Consider the following 15,970-nt stretch of genomic DNA (forward strand, 5'->3'; position numbering starts at 1 on the left):
AGTCCATACAATGTACATGCAATGGTCCAGTCCATACAATGTACATGCAATGGTCCAGTCCATACAATGTACATGCAATGGTCCAGTCCATACAATGTACATGCAATGGTCCAGTCCATACAATGTACATGCAATGGTCCAGTCCATACAATGTACATGCAATGGTCCAGTCCATAATAAGTACATGCAATGGTCCAATCCATACAATGTACATGCAATGGTCCAGTCCATACAATGTACATGCAATGGTGCAGTCCATACAATGTACATGCAATGGTCCAGTCCATACAATGTACATGCAATGGTCCAGTCTATACAATGTACAAGCAAGTATGAATCATAAACTCATCATATATAATTCCATATTATCTCTAAGGTTGACATCATCAGACACAGATGATTACCATCACAGTTTTGTATCAATCCAAGTCATATGTAAGGATTGATGCTACTTAGGCAGTAATCACAAGTGTCTGCTAACGTCAACTTAGAAGAAAATATCATGAATTATTTATTCATCACATGTATAGTCCAAAATAATGAAACAGTGGAGTGTTGAGAATAGAACAATTATTAAGAGCGAGCATCCAGACATTTTTACCACCTAGCAAACCACAACTGGTGAAAACAACGATTGAAAACACTAAAAAAAATGTCTTTGGACTAGTTGTTCATTCTACTGAACACTGTAACTAGATTACCCCTACATGTACTGGTGAAAACAACAATTGAAAACACTAAAAAAAACGTCTTTGGACTAGTTGTTCATTCTACTGAACACTGTAACTAGATTACCCCTACATGTACAACATATAGCAATTTGGTTGTTCATGATTGTCTCTTAGTTGTGCTGTTTTCTCGACTTTTTAGCTGTTTTTACCGGGTCTTTGACCAGCGTTCTACAGCAGCTCGTGCAGAGCCCATATAAATATCGGTAGAGTGGTACATGCTTTAGCAACGTAGAATAGAATATTCGATGACATTCAAATCCACTGCGATTGCTGAAATATCACCAAATCCAAATATATCACTGCACGCACCTTACATGTGCTAATTTTGTTGACCCCATATTGTTCTATTTCATGTGAATGCCTTATACATGTATAGTGTGTCGTAATTCAGCTCATATGTGATACTGTTGTTGTTTTTTCAAGTTGATTGTCATTACCATGCAATAAAGGATCATTTATGAATGAATGATAGCGATACATTATTTTGCTAATTCTGTCGAAACCAAGATGCCAATCAATGAATACAACGATCATCACCATGGCAATGACATTTTACTGCAGAGAGCAATTGTCTGTGTATCACAAAGTGAATACATTATCAGTTTTTATCCCATGTGAACAAGTACATCTATTGATGACAGTTATTAGACAGAGATCTACACAATGATTGTCTCATCATGTAACCATGGTGATATCAATTATCATTCACTCATGGGAGAGAATGCTAGTACAATGTTATGCTTCTAATCTCATCTCTCCTGTTTCAAATAAATAAAATGTGATAATTCATGATAATTCAGTTATTGATGATAACAAGCATTTTTCAATCAAAAAATAATTATCAGTAATTTGTTCCATTTATATAGAATACATAATTATTGTTATCACAGGCAATATGTTGCCCAAAGGGAAAATGCATATTATTGACTACCAGCTGAATACACCACTGTTCACACAACAGCATCATTAGTACCATATGCATTTATGTTAATAATACATGTATTTATGACTAATCTAAGTCATGTTTTAATGAACCAGTATACAGAGGCAATTTGGTATGCCCTATCAAGTTATTATAACGAAGCTATTTACACAGGAAATCATATCAAATTTTTTATTACATAATAATTACTGTTCATGACAAAAAATTCACAACTGAATGATGTATAGTTCTGGCAACAAGCTGAGTAAACAAAGTGGCTATTGATTCTTGGCAATGTTTTACAAATGTCTTCCTGTCACTGGTAAGTTAAGAGGTTTTCAGACTTTCAGACGCTATTCAGTTAGCACTAACCCTAATATATCCGATGCCATGATGTAACATACATCACAATCCCTATACATCGATGGAATGTGCTTACTTGTACATAAGTTGGTAGTTACATATTTTGCATACTGTTTGTTTATGTAGCATCTTGCTATTTGGATAGTAGGAAGTATAAAACTGAATACAACTTGCAATCTTATGACTACAGGATGGAATAATTCACCTTTGACCTTTGAACAGAGGGCATGCATTCATTTCTACGTCCATGCGTCAAATTACCTAAAATGACCATGACTGATGAGGTCTGTAAGATCATGGAGGTAATCTTGTCTGTTTAAACATCCGTTGACACCCATCATCATTTCCGAAGCTAGTGTTCACTGTCTTCATAACCAAGGGTGGGTCTTTTTTTCCCCCTCGGTTGCTATGTGGTGTTTTACGAGAATAATTGTATTTTTATTTGTGCAATGCTTCTAGAAAGAATGCCATTTTTATGACAAGTTTACTCATGTTTGAAATTTTAAAAATTAGCAAATCTATCAGTAAGTTGTCTTGTTTTTTCGTTTTTTCCATGGAGTTTCTATAGGTTATTTCAACTGCTGTTTTTGCAGGGTTGCATCAAATTGGCCCACTTATGTGTTGGTTTAAATTATAGCATACGTTACAATCTATGTAATGGTGTTAAAATTATGTCCCTTCGGAGTACTCCACACATGCAGTAGACAGTAGTAAACTGTTTTCGATTTTTTTTTTCATTAGCCACATTGCATAACTTCCGGGTACATCTTTCCGGGTACATCACGGTTTTGAGACAAATTATATTGTAATATGTTAATTCGCCTTATCTGTAGATAATTTGTTGTTTGCTGTTAGATTAAGGAGCAAACATTATAATTACTGAGTAAACAGCAGAAATTATCATGAAACCTTTGATCTTAAACCACTTGTATCTCCTTCTGTCTTTTACCTCCTAGGTAAGATCCACTACATAGAAAAGTCACTGGTGCTTACAGAGTATTGACATAAGCAATACTTTAATGAAAGAGAGCAAATGGCAATAAGCAAAAAATCAGCAATAGACACAAAGCAATACCCTGGTATATAGAGAAAACATAACATATACAAACAAAATAAACAGAAAATACAAATGTAGACTGGGAGCAAATGATTCACTCAATTTTCCGGTATATATGATTAGAGGTAAATGTTGAAGCATTTTAAAATCAGTAACAACAATCATGCACGTACTATGAAGCCATTTGTAATCTTCACTGTCGGCATTCGTAATTTATTTTTTCGGATATTATTACAATCTCTTTAATCTAGGAAATAAATTGAATTAATTTGAAAAGACATTTCTGTTCAAAACTCATACCATTAGCTGTGAAACATAAATTTAATTTTTACATGTCCCTCCAGTTGCATTGATAAATAATGAAAAGAGTTCAATCCATCCTTGGGCAAAGCACTGTAATGATCTTTTACTCGTACACCCACATATATCTAGTATTATTATGAGAAAGATTAAAACTACATACTTTTTATTAGTGATAATTCTTCAAACCAGAGTTTGAAAAAACCACTAAGAAATGAATGAATGTTATCTGTTGATATTGACTTTAACATTTCAATGTTTTTCAAACTACAGATTGTTTTGAATCACAAGGCCACAAAAGATGTCCTCGATTTATGGTAACAATGTGAGATTACAGGTAATCCCTGTTGTCCGCATTGTGTTGCACTTTGTATTTGAAAATATACTAAAAGTCTATTTGCTGCATATTTAATCTGGAAACTGAAAAGTGCCTTTAAGTTGGTTTATTTCCGGCAGCATGCAATGTGGTGATGTGAAGGCCTCAAATTTCCTGCTGTCACAAAATGGATGGTCTGCTTATCTCTCATATGAAATAGACCACTTCACTTTCATAAGGATACTGTGAAATTTTTGTAGCATTGACAAGTGCACAAGAGGTTCCTCAAATTAACACAATTTACTGACAGTATTCAAGAGTGAAAACAGTTTACTTGCCAGAGACACAACATAAAGACAGAAAACTTTACATGTCTACTTCAGACATTGTATGACTTTTTATTAAGATAATACGACTTCCAGATCTGATAAAGCATTGACGCAGGTACAAATTCTTTCTCATAAAGATCATAATGACCTTTAATAAAGTGCTCAATTTAACAACAAAAGTGTCAAGCATGTTATAAGCACTAATGAATATATGGTGATAATTTTTTTCAGAATTGTCAAATCCTCCCTCCCGCCTGCAATACACAACACACTGCATATACATGCAGATTAAGAAACATTGATAGAAAAGAATTACCAAAGACAACATGTGTATGGCAAGGTAATAAGATACTCTTGGTCATGTGACACACTTTTCCGGTCATACGTTTGTTTCCGTGAATTCACACATCTCTCTGATATCACTACAGCTGTATTTATAAGCAGATTGTAAATTGCTACAGATAACTGTACATTGACTGCGATTATAAATCAGACCTTGCACCTTGGCAAACATTGTACAGCTTTAATGAGTAGCTGACAAGGAGATAGAGCTCTTCCTCAACTATTGAAATAGTTGCCAAACCCCCAACTTCCCCCACAGAAGGTAGACTCTCTAATGACTAAGTTATTACAGATTCTGATGAAGGTTCTTGACAAATACATACATTAAGATGATAATTAAATCGTCATTACATGCGTTGAATATTAATTAAAATATCCATGAGCAAATAAATACAATACACCATTTGTATTAACAGTAAATTAACTTTAAGCACTGTGCATGGAACAATGCTTGCTGAATCAAATCTTCAATTCTATCATTTTCGCCTCTTTCGTTTTTTGGGTGAGAATCTTGTAAATGACGGACAGCAAGTTGAATGACCACTCGTTGAATTTCCTATTACCTTTTCATTTCCTTTTTTATTTATTTTTTGAGACCTTACTGAATATGAATATTATTACTATACATACATGCCAGGAACAACAGATAAAGATTCCGGACATTACTGTTAGCTATACTTGGTAATCTGACACTAGCAGAGTTGGAGACACTAGGCAAGCACAATATAGATACATGGTTAGAAACTCACAGGGGATATCATGTCAATCACTCAGAGGTTAAACAGTGCCACTAATCACAATTCTATTCAAAAAATGCCAATATCAAAATAAGTAACAAGTAGGTTGGATATGATGTGATGTGATATCACTGGGAATCTTTCATAATCTGTACAAAAGGTATGCAATCAAGTATCAATTGTGTGTATTGTGGCTTGATAATAATATCAGTCATAACAAAAATGACTGCCAGTCTTTGGAAATGACAATGAGACAATCACAGTAACTCACCAATAAATGATACATTTTTACAAAATAATTGCATACTCTCAAAGTAAGCTTATAAAGAATTCCCACATGCTGAGGGGTACTGGAGATAATTGAAAAACAATTAGAAATAGATTAATGAAAAATTTGAAGACTGTCACTTATATACTAGTACCAATCTTTGCTCTTCAATATGTGAATTGTAACAAGCAATGTAAATCCTAGAATCTAAGTTAATTATACTAACTATAGAAATATTATGATAAATTTGATTCCACACTGTACATGTACAGTTTTAGGGTTATCCAAAAGCATATATACCAAGTTTCTTTAAAAGTGGTTATAGAGATGTCAGAAAATATGCAAATATAGGGTTAATAATATGAATAGATTTCAACCCTAAATTAAACAGGTCTGTGGTTTATCCAAAGGAACTTGAGCAGCAAGTCACAAAGTCCCACTTCATAAGAACAAAAGGTAAAATGACTTTCAAATCACAGCAACTTGGCTAATTTTATGATATGGTATAAAGTAGATAAGATAAAGGTTATGACTAAGACACAGAACTTTCTCTGATACACAGACACTGCATTACTGTCTAGTGCAGAACCATCAGAATAAAAATGCCTGTAATATTACTAGTCAGAATAAAAGAGACGGTAAAATCGTTAGTCATAATGAAGTGACAGGAATACCATTAGTTACATAGGAACTGATGGAAATACTGTTGTATAAGTAGGTCTTTATCGACACTTAAATACTGAAGAAACATCTAAGATGCAATCTGGAATCGAATTCATAGAGAAGTTGTGTCATCTCAGTCTGTATCTGCTTGAATGGTTAAGCCATTATGGTTTAATGGAATGGAATAGATTGGTATTTGAATGGTTTAAATAGTTCATTCTATAGTATAGTGCAGTGACCTAGTCAAGCATTTTGCATAAACAGTATGAAAACAACCTCTGTCCAGATCTACAATTTTTAAAAAATCACGACTTATAATAATTATATTTAATTACAGGTGTACTCATTAATGAGATAATGGGTCAATTTATACAATACAGAGAGACTATGGTTGGCCAATGTAAAGCGAGTGGTCTAAAAGTCTAGCAAAATGAAGAAAATTTGTATGCAAACCATGATGGTAAAATATATGTCCATCAAGTATTTTATACCTGTAAGTATGACATCATCAATGATGTCACTACAGTACTTAAGTATACCAGTTTGCCAGTTATGAACAGCTATTTTTCTAAATACAGATGAATTCCACTCAATAGTACACAATGAATTTCTCTATTCAGTGAATCGAAAGAATTAGCCACTGAATTCAAATATTTTATTTGTTACTTCTTCCTGGCACGAAATAGTACTCATCTAAAAATATAGGTAATCCTACTTAAAAAGCAGACTCTGATAGACAGCTCCTTTTAAGAAGAAAATACATAAGCTATGTAGACATCAACCAGGCACTAAATATTATTCCTAATTGTTATTCCATGTGAGGCCAAGGAGGAAAGTTAAATATCCAACAACTGGTATATTGCACTAGAGATTGAATTTTCTCTCGCTTAAACATGTAGGTGCAAATCATTCTGTAATTATATTAAAAATTCCTCACAGAATTTCATGAAAATTTGATCAATATTTGTTATAGAGGAATATGAGGAAAGATACAAAAATGAATTACAGTGAGAGAGTTAATGTAGATTGATACGGTACAAGAGATTACTTTGATTTTACAAGATTAGGAGGTAATCACTTCTGAAAGTAATTAGGATCTACTTGTACTAGTCATACATTATGTGTATACACTAAATGTGGTTTTCCTGAATACAAGTATCAATGTTGTCTAGATAGAGATTCAACATGGTTCATACAAAATGATTACAGATAAGAAACAATCTTCAACTCACATGCAGCTTTTTCAATAATACTGTGTCGGTTGCATTCGTAAGAGTTGGCTTAGCAGCTTTCCAAAACTGTTTCTGTGCAGAATATCTGCTCATAGGACATATCTTAAAAAGACAATCTGAAAAAAAATCAAAGAAAGCTTAGAAAGAACTCCCGTGTGCTGAGATTATTGGAGATATATTAAAAATGAATTAGCCTTCCAAACAAGAAGCTTGGCTTGGCTATTTGAGATGTACAACATGTTTATAATATTATCGGTACTTACAGAAAATACATTTGATTTTTCATCTGTGGTTTTCAGTCTAATTTATTCCAGAGTACCTCTACCACAAGTTCAATTTAAATCTTAGTTTTTGAGATACCAGAAATTGGCTAACAATAATTAGATAATAAATATGCAAGCTTTTCATTATTAAATTAATCACATCAGTGGATTACCCAGAACAACTATAAACCAAATTTGAATGAAATGTGATGATTATGCAATTAGTATGTTCGAATTTCAATCCAAAACTAGTGCATTGTTCCCATATACCAAGTCTTATTAAAATGCAATAATTGCTTTTTGAAAAAAAAAATGGCTAATTATTATGAAAATTAAGCAATTATTATGCATAGATTGCAACCCCAAACTAATTAGGTCTGTGTATTGCCCAAGGCACAAATGGACCAAGTTTCTATATAATGTTGTGGTTAATTCTTATGCGAATTAGGTAATTATTATGGATGTTTTATATATAAACCCAAAACTAATTAGGTGCTTTGTCTTTGTGTATTTATGTACCAAGATTCATTGAATAAAAGATAGTAAGTACTTGAGATATTGATGCAAAAGCTGAAAACTGACTAAATATAATTCAATGTCCATGTGCCAAGTTTCACTGAAATTTGATTCATTCATTATGCAAATTAGGTAATTAATATGCACAAATATTAAACCAAAACGTATCAGGTCTGTGCATTGTCCTAGGACATATATACCAAGTTTCCTTATAATGTGATGATTAGTACTTGAGACCTCAGCAGCAAAGCCGAAAATTTACTAATCATTATGCAAATTAGAAAATCATAATGCTACAGATATTAACCCAAAACTTATCAGGTCTAGGTGCATTGTCCTATGACATCTATGTACCAAGTTTCATTGTAATGTGATTGGTACTTGCGACATAAGCGGAAAAGCCGAAAATTTACTAGTCATTATGCAAATTAGACCCCTGAAATAATGTGTCTACCACCATGTAGGTATAAGTCTTTTTCTCCATTGCTCACATCTTATGCCATCTATCATTCTAATGTATATGTACAGAAATCATGTTCAAATGTTAGAAGGAATCCGTACCTGTAGTTACTAATGAGCTCAGTGAGACCATTAATTTCAATTCAACAAAGTGTACTCTCATTGGCTGACAGTTAACATCCCAAGGAATCCCCAAATGTGATTTCCATGCGTCAGCTGAAGCCAGCCATAAATGACTTTGGAGAGAAAAAGTAGACCAGAGCTGACACATGGACTAAAATTTAACAAGATCCGTGTGACATTTACACATCTCTTAAAACCGAGGAATTACAGTAACCCATCAATAGATTGTATTGGTTCTTTGGAATAAGATAGCAGTGTATGTAACATTGGCTTCATTAGTTGCGCACATGTTTTGATGGTTAAAAGTAAAAGTAAAATTTTAATGATATGGTATACAACAAATGTGATTTTTGGTTTTATTTCTATTGGAGATGCGCTTCTAATAAACTCTATAGAGTACATGTATATTGGTTATAGGGGTATTAAAGATATCAGTAAAGGCTTGCTAAGTTTTATAAAATGAACAAACATTAGTATAAAAAATAGAAACCTTGCATAATAAGCTGATGCTGATGTTAATTTTTGGAAATTTTGAAACTATCTACAAGTAGATCACATTTTTTAGTTAACACGGAATTATGAGGTAAGAAAACTCTGGAACCATAGTTATATATGTGTATATAAGATGCATTGACAACGGGCATTGTACCATTTGCATGTATGATATAGTATTTTATTTTTTACGAGATATACATGTAACACTGTAGACTATATATACAATCTATGGTCCCTAATGAAAATATATGCAAGTTCATAGGCTAAACTACCTTCAATTTTTCTATTTAATAAAAGAAATAATATTAATTTCTCGGAAATAATTTAATGGAAAGGCTTTGCAACCCCTTGACTATAACCCTACCGTCCAGCGCTCCCCAAGTTAATTGCATAATATAATTTGCATAAAAGATAGGTCAACTAAATGCAATTACCTTTGTAAAACAGCAACAATAGATCACAAATTAATATGTAGTACTGTGAAATACTTTATTTTGCTAGGAATTAATTTTTTGCTAAATGAAATGATTCAGTGAATATAAAATCAAGCATATATACCTTCCTTTCAAACCTTTTTTCCTATATTTTACATTCAACTTTTCAGTGAAAATAAATTCCATACAAAACACCCAAAAAAATTGTTTCAGCGAAAATTAATTCCAGCTAAAATAAAGTATTTTACAGTATATGAAGTTTAAAGAGGGAATGTTGATGACTTTGAGTATTTGTTAGCATGTTGAAAAAATAAAAACAACATATTTATCATACCCTTCTGTATCAATCACGATGTAATATCAAATTATTTGAACAAACCAAAAAAAATACTCAAAGTTGTCCACATTAATATTTCAATAGAATATTTTCAATAATGAAACTGGATTTATTTGACAAATGTCATTTATTGTTGTGTGTGTGTTGATGCATAACTATGAGTACAAACTGCAGTGATATAAACCATAGTGTACAACAACCAAAACAGCTAAGGAATTATATAAACACTGTAGTGTTCATTGACGCACCTCGAAATTTCTTGGGCGGGTTTGACAGATCACCAGCATCGGGTTGGACAACGCAACGGTCATCAACGAGACTGAAACGATAAACATTAGGAAATGTTCACGATTGAAATGGCAAATGTTATGGGGGGGGGGGGGGTCAATACACACAAATTAAAAGCTAACATGAAAATAAATAAACGCCTTATTTACCCAAGAGTGCTGATAAATCCGTTGACGCTTCCCTCCGCATACAGAGACACGATATCTCCGATGTGAAGAAAACTCGATGACATATCAGACATGTTGGAAAATAATAGTAATATCCACACCGCTCAAATGAAAACAATCAACAAACTCTGACCATGTCGACGATCGAATACGGAGACAGGAAAGCTGGGTGCTTCTGTTGTCGTCGTACAGCAGTCAGTAGTTGACGTCTCGAAGATCGATGCACACAGAAGGGCAGCGAAAAACAAACACAGTGATTTTTTAAAAAGACTACAAATGCAAAGACTAGTATATTCGGCAGAGAGTTTCAGTTTTTTTTATCATTTGAGGCGAATCACACAGTAACGTATACTACTTCCGCTCTCAAGATTTCTGAATCCATAAGATTATCTGGGCAGGTGGGAGACGGACGACACCTCTCATATATCCATACACCGGACGCGTACTAATATTCTTAGTGGACTTAAAACAGTAACGCTGATTGGATAAAATATACGGCATGGTTGACAATGCCCAATAACTGCAGTCGATACAAAGACCCGCCGATGAATATAGTGTCACTTCCCCCATCGCCCAAATGCGCCGTTAAAGCATGTACATTTGCAACAAGAAGCAAAAGTTCTTCTTCCCTTTAAAATGTAGTGTTAGAAGTACTAATATTTTCAATATACAATGATTTTATTCTTTCACTACACCCTCAACGAAGGATTTTTCATTGTTAATCGATGATGGCGCTATTCGTTATGCTGCCCATTTGTTCATTCCTGGACCAACAACGAAATATTTTTCTATATCGATGAATGAAGGCACTGTTGATAATTAAAAAAAACTAGCTGTTAAAAATGGAAATAATAGCATTTTCTTTATTTTTACGTGCACGACATTTATTCAATACAGAGTTATAAATAAATAACATATAAATATAAAATTGAATTGAATTACAACTAACTCACTCAAGGGAACAGTAAACACACACAGAAATATCATTGACAACTTTAGATTCAGACATGTCATTCACTTAACAGTAAAAAGTCTGACTATACTACTAATAAAACTGTTGGTTACATCTACACTATTGTACTGGATCTGTAACAAATGCCCGGATGAGGTAAAAGTATGCCATAGAAAACTGTAAAATCAATAAAGCCATGGTCGAACGATTGTCGGCGTATTTTGAAGATTTTACTTTTCCAATTTAAAAAAAATATATAATTAAACCAATATGAAGTCTCTCTGTGTGGTCCGACTCTTATGACGTAAATATCGTAAAAGGATGTTTCTGTATTGGTTGTATGCGATTGGTCTGGTTATCAAAAATGGAGTTGAAAATTAAAGTGTTGCATTACAATACTGGACGTACAAGGTTTATACAAAATAGTTGAAGAGAACAATGTTATTGATCAGCATAAAATTGTGTTTAATAAGTACAACCCATCTTCACAAACCACGCCCTCTTTCGACAACTGATGGTTATTTTTTTTTAGTGGGGCGGAAAAAATACTCTGGCGGGCGAGAATGGTCCAACCGTGAGACTGGCCTCCTTCAGTATATTCGATGAGGTGGATAAAGAATAGTTTACAATCACATCCAAATATTGACAGTTTGATACCTGATAAATCCCACAATTCTTCTGCAATAGATTTCTTGTTCAAAGTAAAAATGCGTGTTTCTATGTTTTACCCCATTATGAATTATTTTGTTGGAGAAAACTGAAAAAAAAATGAAATCTATGTTTATTAAAAACAGTATTCATTAGAATTTTCTAGTGACATAGTGACAAGTATTTTTCCACTTCTATTTTCCCCAAGGAAACAGTGGCAAATGGCTAAAAAAAACACCATTGCCAAGGATATTTGGGCCATATGTTCGATGCGAGTTTTCTAAACAACCGTATACATGTACAATAAGAAAATATTGTAAAATTCAAGGCAATCTGATGATCCGTTCTAATTAATGTCAGTTCGAACCGATTAATATTTGGCACTTCGGGTATGTTACCGCACATATGTGCAAAGTATTATGGGAGATAACTTCCCGTTGTAAACTCTGTCGTGATTTATTGAGTGCCAATAACATAAGTAGCAACATTGGCAGCGAAATGGAAACTGGTGGATTACATTTGTTATCGATGTTACAATTCAGAACAATCAACTATTATCAAAACCTGTTTTAAAATCGTACAATAACTCTAATGCTCTAATGGAACTAAGAAAAAAAAATAGTTACAAAAACATTATATAAATATTATGAAAAACAACTAACATTATTGAATTTGACAATATTTAAAAGTAAACATGAAATAATACAATTTAATATGTAAAAAAAATATGTAAAACAACAGAAGACGAAATGCATTTCATAATACACTGTCTAATATATTCAAATGAAAGACAGGGAATTTATGAACAATTCAACAGAAAGTACAATCATTTCTCAACACAGAACGACATTCACAATGATTTTAAACACGACAAATCTATCTCTAGTGTAAACAATGCGGGTTTCGTCTATCAGGGGTTGTTATGGGTGGATAGTTCGTCAGGTTGAATACACGGGAAGTGGTTGTAACGGGGAATGGGTAACTCGCAAGGCAGTGAGTGGTACACTAGGATCGCTCGACACTTATACGCATCATTCAGTCATAAGGACACCAGTAATATAGTATAGCCGGATATTTATTACAACTACAATCGTCACCATACGCCCCCGGTCCTCTTCTCACTTAATACGCTAGAACCCCCCATTTTTATAAACGACAGTGTTAATCGTTCAACCAATAGTCGAAATACTTTGCATGCGTTGTCATGACGGCATGTGGACTCCGCCAGTGAGGGCATCGCCCCATAGCATCGTCATGACAACATCAATGCAACTTGGTGACACTAGTCAAAGATGTTACCAGATACATGAACAATGTTTTAACTAAAAGACAAACACTAACTTAACTACTCAGTTAGTCATACCATATCAATTTTCTTTTTAAAAATATTATTATTATTACTATTAATGTGAAATGAAGGAATTCGCTCGATTATGCAAGGGAATATTCGGAAATAAACTCTTCTAGTGTCAGGGTACCAATACATCTTGAGGCGGGAATTACATCCAGAATCTTTAAAACACATTATGAACATTATCGCTCCACACCAGCCAACCATCACAAAATCCACAAGTCGCCCTGTTTTAACCACTTTTACCGATGTAAATTCTCACCTATAAGTGCATCGTGTCACACTGCATAATTACAGTTAATTTATCTAATTCAGTGGATATGTAGGTGTTATTTTTCCCACGCTCAAGGTTTAAGTATACAATGTGATGTGAACGCTGCCCGCATGGAGCAAACATAACATCGGTATTTTTCATGTGGTTCGTCTCAGAACTATAAACCAATAAGGTTTGAATCGTTTGAAACATGAATCACAGTTTGACTATATATGTACGCCATGTCTTGTTGTCGTTTCTGCGTCCTCGTGTCGTCTTCTACGGTGATCTAATGGAAGTTTCGCCATCAGCGCCATCCCTTAACCGTTGATCGCTAAACCAACCAAGTACATAAAATTATCCATTGTATAATAATCTTACGACTGTGCTTCGAACAATAACGATAAGATATATAGACTTAATTGGAGAATGCATACTACCCCTAAACCATAAATAACAAATGTTTCAGTTTACATAATTATTCATACAAGCCTCCACTAAACTAAATTCATGTACTAAAAAAACAATTAAATTATGGATAAAAACGTTTCGACTAAATGCAGGTAAAAACTGTTGTTGTTGTTGTTGTTGTTGTAATAATTAGGGTGAAATTATAAATATTGAGACAGACACAGCTAATTTGTGCTGTATTTTCTGACTTTGTATTCGACATGCTAATTGCAAGTCACGGGTAAGTGCAAGAGATACATTAAATACAACTCATTTGCATACAAACTATGTTATAGTACAAAGATAAGATGAAATTCAATATCAATGTCATTCTCATGCATATACCATATTTTCCATGCAGTAAACATACGATGAATAAAAACTAACAATGGCTACATGTAAACGCCATTACTGACATGACTTAGAAGACAATAGAACAATTCCCAGAGGTTACCAAAAAACATTACCAAAATGAATGGAACACTGACATGCAACGAGATGATTAAAAATGAGAATATTTAATTTATTTAAACACATCATTTATTTAGAAACCTGTCTAAAACAGTTGAATGACAGAAAAAAACAGTATGAACATTAAGCAAATTTAGACTCAACTACTATAAATTAAACATTGAAACACAAATGAACTAAAATTCATTAATACATGCGTTTACTTCCTCGTCTGATAAAAGGAATTTATACTCATAATGAGCAGAAACGACAAAAACGACATTCATGCTCGTTTATAATGGCAACAAATGCATTTTCACCAGTCTACCATTATTAGCAAAACATGTCTAGGTGAAGTGACGTCATTAAGTGGCTAAATAATAAGCAATCCACTCTTTTAAAAGCACGTGGCTGCGGTCAATTTTAGTTTAGACCCCCCCCCCTCTCATAGATATAGCGTGAGAGTAAATAATATGCGGGTACACCGCACACACGTGTCATGAATAGTACAGTGTATCGGGGGGCAACCATTTTAATGAAAACATGATGTTTTCCAATACTTATTCTTGAGTCACACGAGAAAAAGTAAAAAAAAAGTTTAAATGACAACAATTTTTGACAACTGTTAATTATAAATATGTTTATTTCCTACTCGAAGGCGCTGGTTCAAAAATACAATAATATCATTAAATTGACAATAGTTGAGTGAGCACACTATATACACACTATATTTATTTTGTGTGAAAGCGCATTCTCATGTTCAAATGTTAGCTCGACTCATGCCAATATCTTCGTATTGAGACAGATAGAAAAAATAATGTAGTTAGGAGTGAACGCATTTGCTTGTTTTGCGACAGTAACAACATTGAAAATTGAATACCATTTTTACTTATTTTGTCCTTTTTTTGTTAATTTTAGAATAAAATATATTCCTGCTAACTTTTGTAATCCCCACAACAGTCAGTAAATATTACAAATTAATAGCTACAATACAATAATAACAATACACATCTTCTTCAAAGACTGGGAGCCTTTACTTTTCACGCAATGAAATTGCGAAAAGAGCTACAAGAATTGTCAATTGTTTAACAATTGTAATTTTATTTTTAAATATAAATAATGTATGTAAATATTCTGGGTATGTAAATAAATACCATATATATATATACAAGACAAAATAATCATTACATTTTGAGAAGTTTTCTTAAAAGCGAAGTGAATAAATTTAGCTACTGTGAGTAGTAATGTTTTATAAATAAATATATGCATATACAGTCTTGTACATTTATTAATACTCCACCAGTAGTGGAATACTTGCCTAACACCCCTCTCATTCACCTCTCATGTACGTTGTGTTCATCACATTGACATGGAAGAGTGGTAATTGGTAACTTGTCCGAAATGCCCGCATATGACGTGGCGAGTATTTTAGGACGGCGCCTCGGCGCAAATTATTCATATTGGTACAAGAATTAATGAACGCCAATGCATCACGTGACGATATCTTTTAAAATAGTTTGTATC

The 15,970-nt window shown here is 33.3% G+C and overlaps 1 protein-coding gene across 1 annotated transcript in view; it reads right to left on the reverse strand.

Moving 5' to 3' along the window:
• Nucleotides 1–10,435, reverse strand: part of LOC102806067 (inositol 1,4,5-trisphosphate receptor-like) — a 160,623-nt gene extending 150,188 nt beyond the window's left edge. Inside the window, exons 1-3 of the mRNA XM_085497225.1 lie at nucleotides 10,325–10,435; nucleotides 10,136–10,206; nucleotides 7,261–7,376 (exon numbers count right to left, since the gene is read on the reverse strand). Coding sequence (XP_085353351.1) covers nucleotides 7,261–7,376; nucleotides 10,136–10,206; nucleotides 10,325–10,416 — 279 coding nt within the window. The 5' untranslated portion in view covers nucleotides 10,417–10,435. The remainder of the gene's footprint in view (nucleotides 1–7,260; nucleotides 7,377–10,135; nucleotides 10,207–10,324) is intronic.
• Between the last annotated feature and the right edge of the window lie 5,535 nt (nucleotides 10,436–15,970).

This window comes from Saccoglossus kowalevskii, chromosome 3, assembly GCF_978046115.1.
Source record: "Saccoglossus kowalevskii chromosome 3, keSacKowa6.1, whole genome shotgun sequence".
In the NCBI taxonomy this organism is placed as follows: domain Eukaryota; kingdom Metazoa; phylum Hemichordata; class Enteropneusta; family Harrimaniidae; genus Saccoglossus; species Saccoglossus kowalevskii.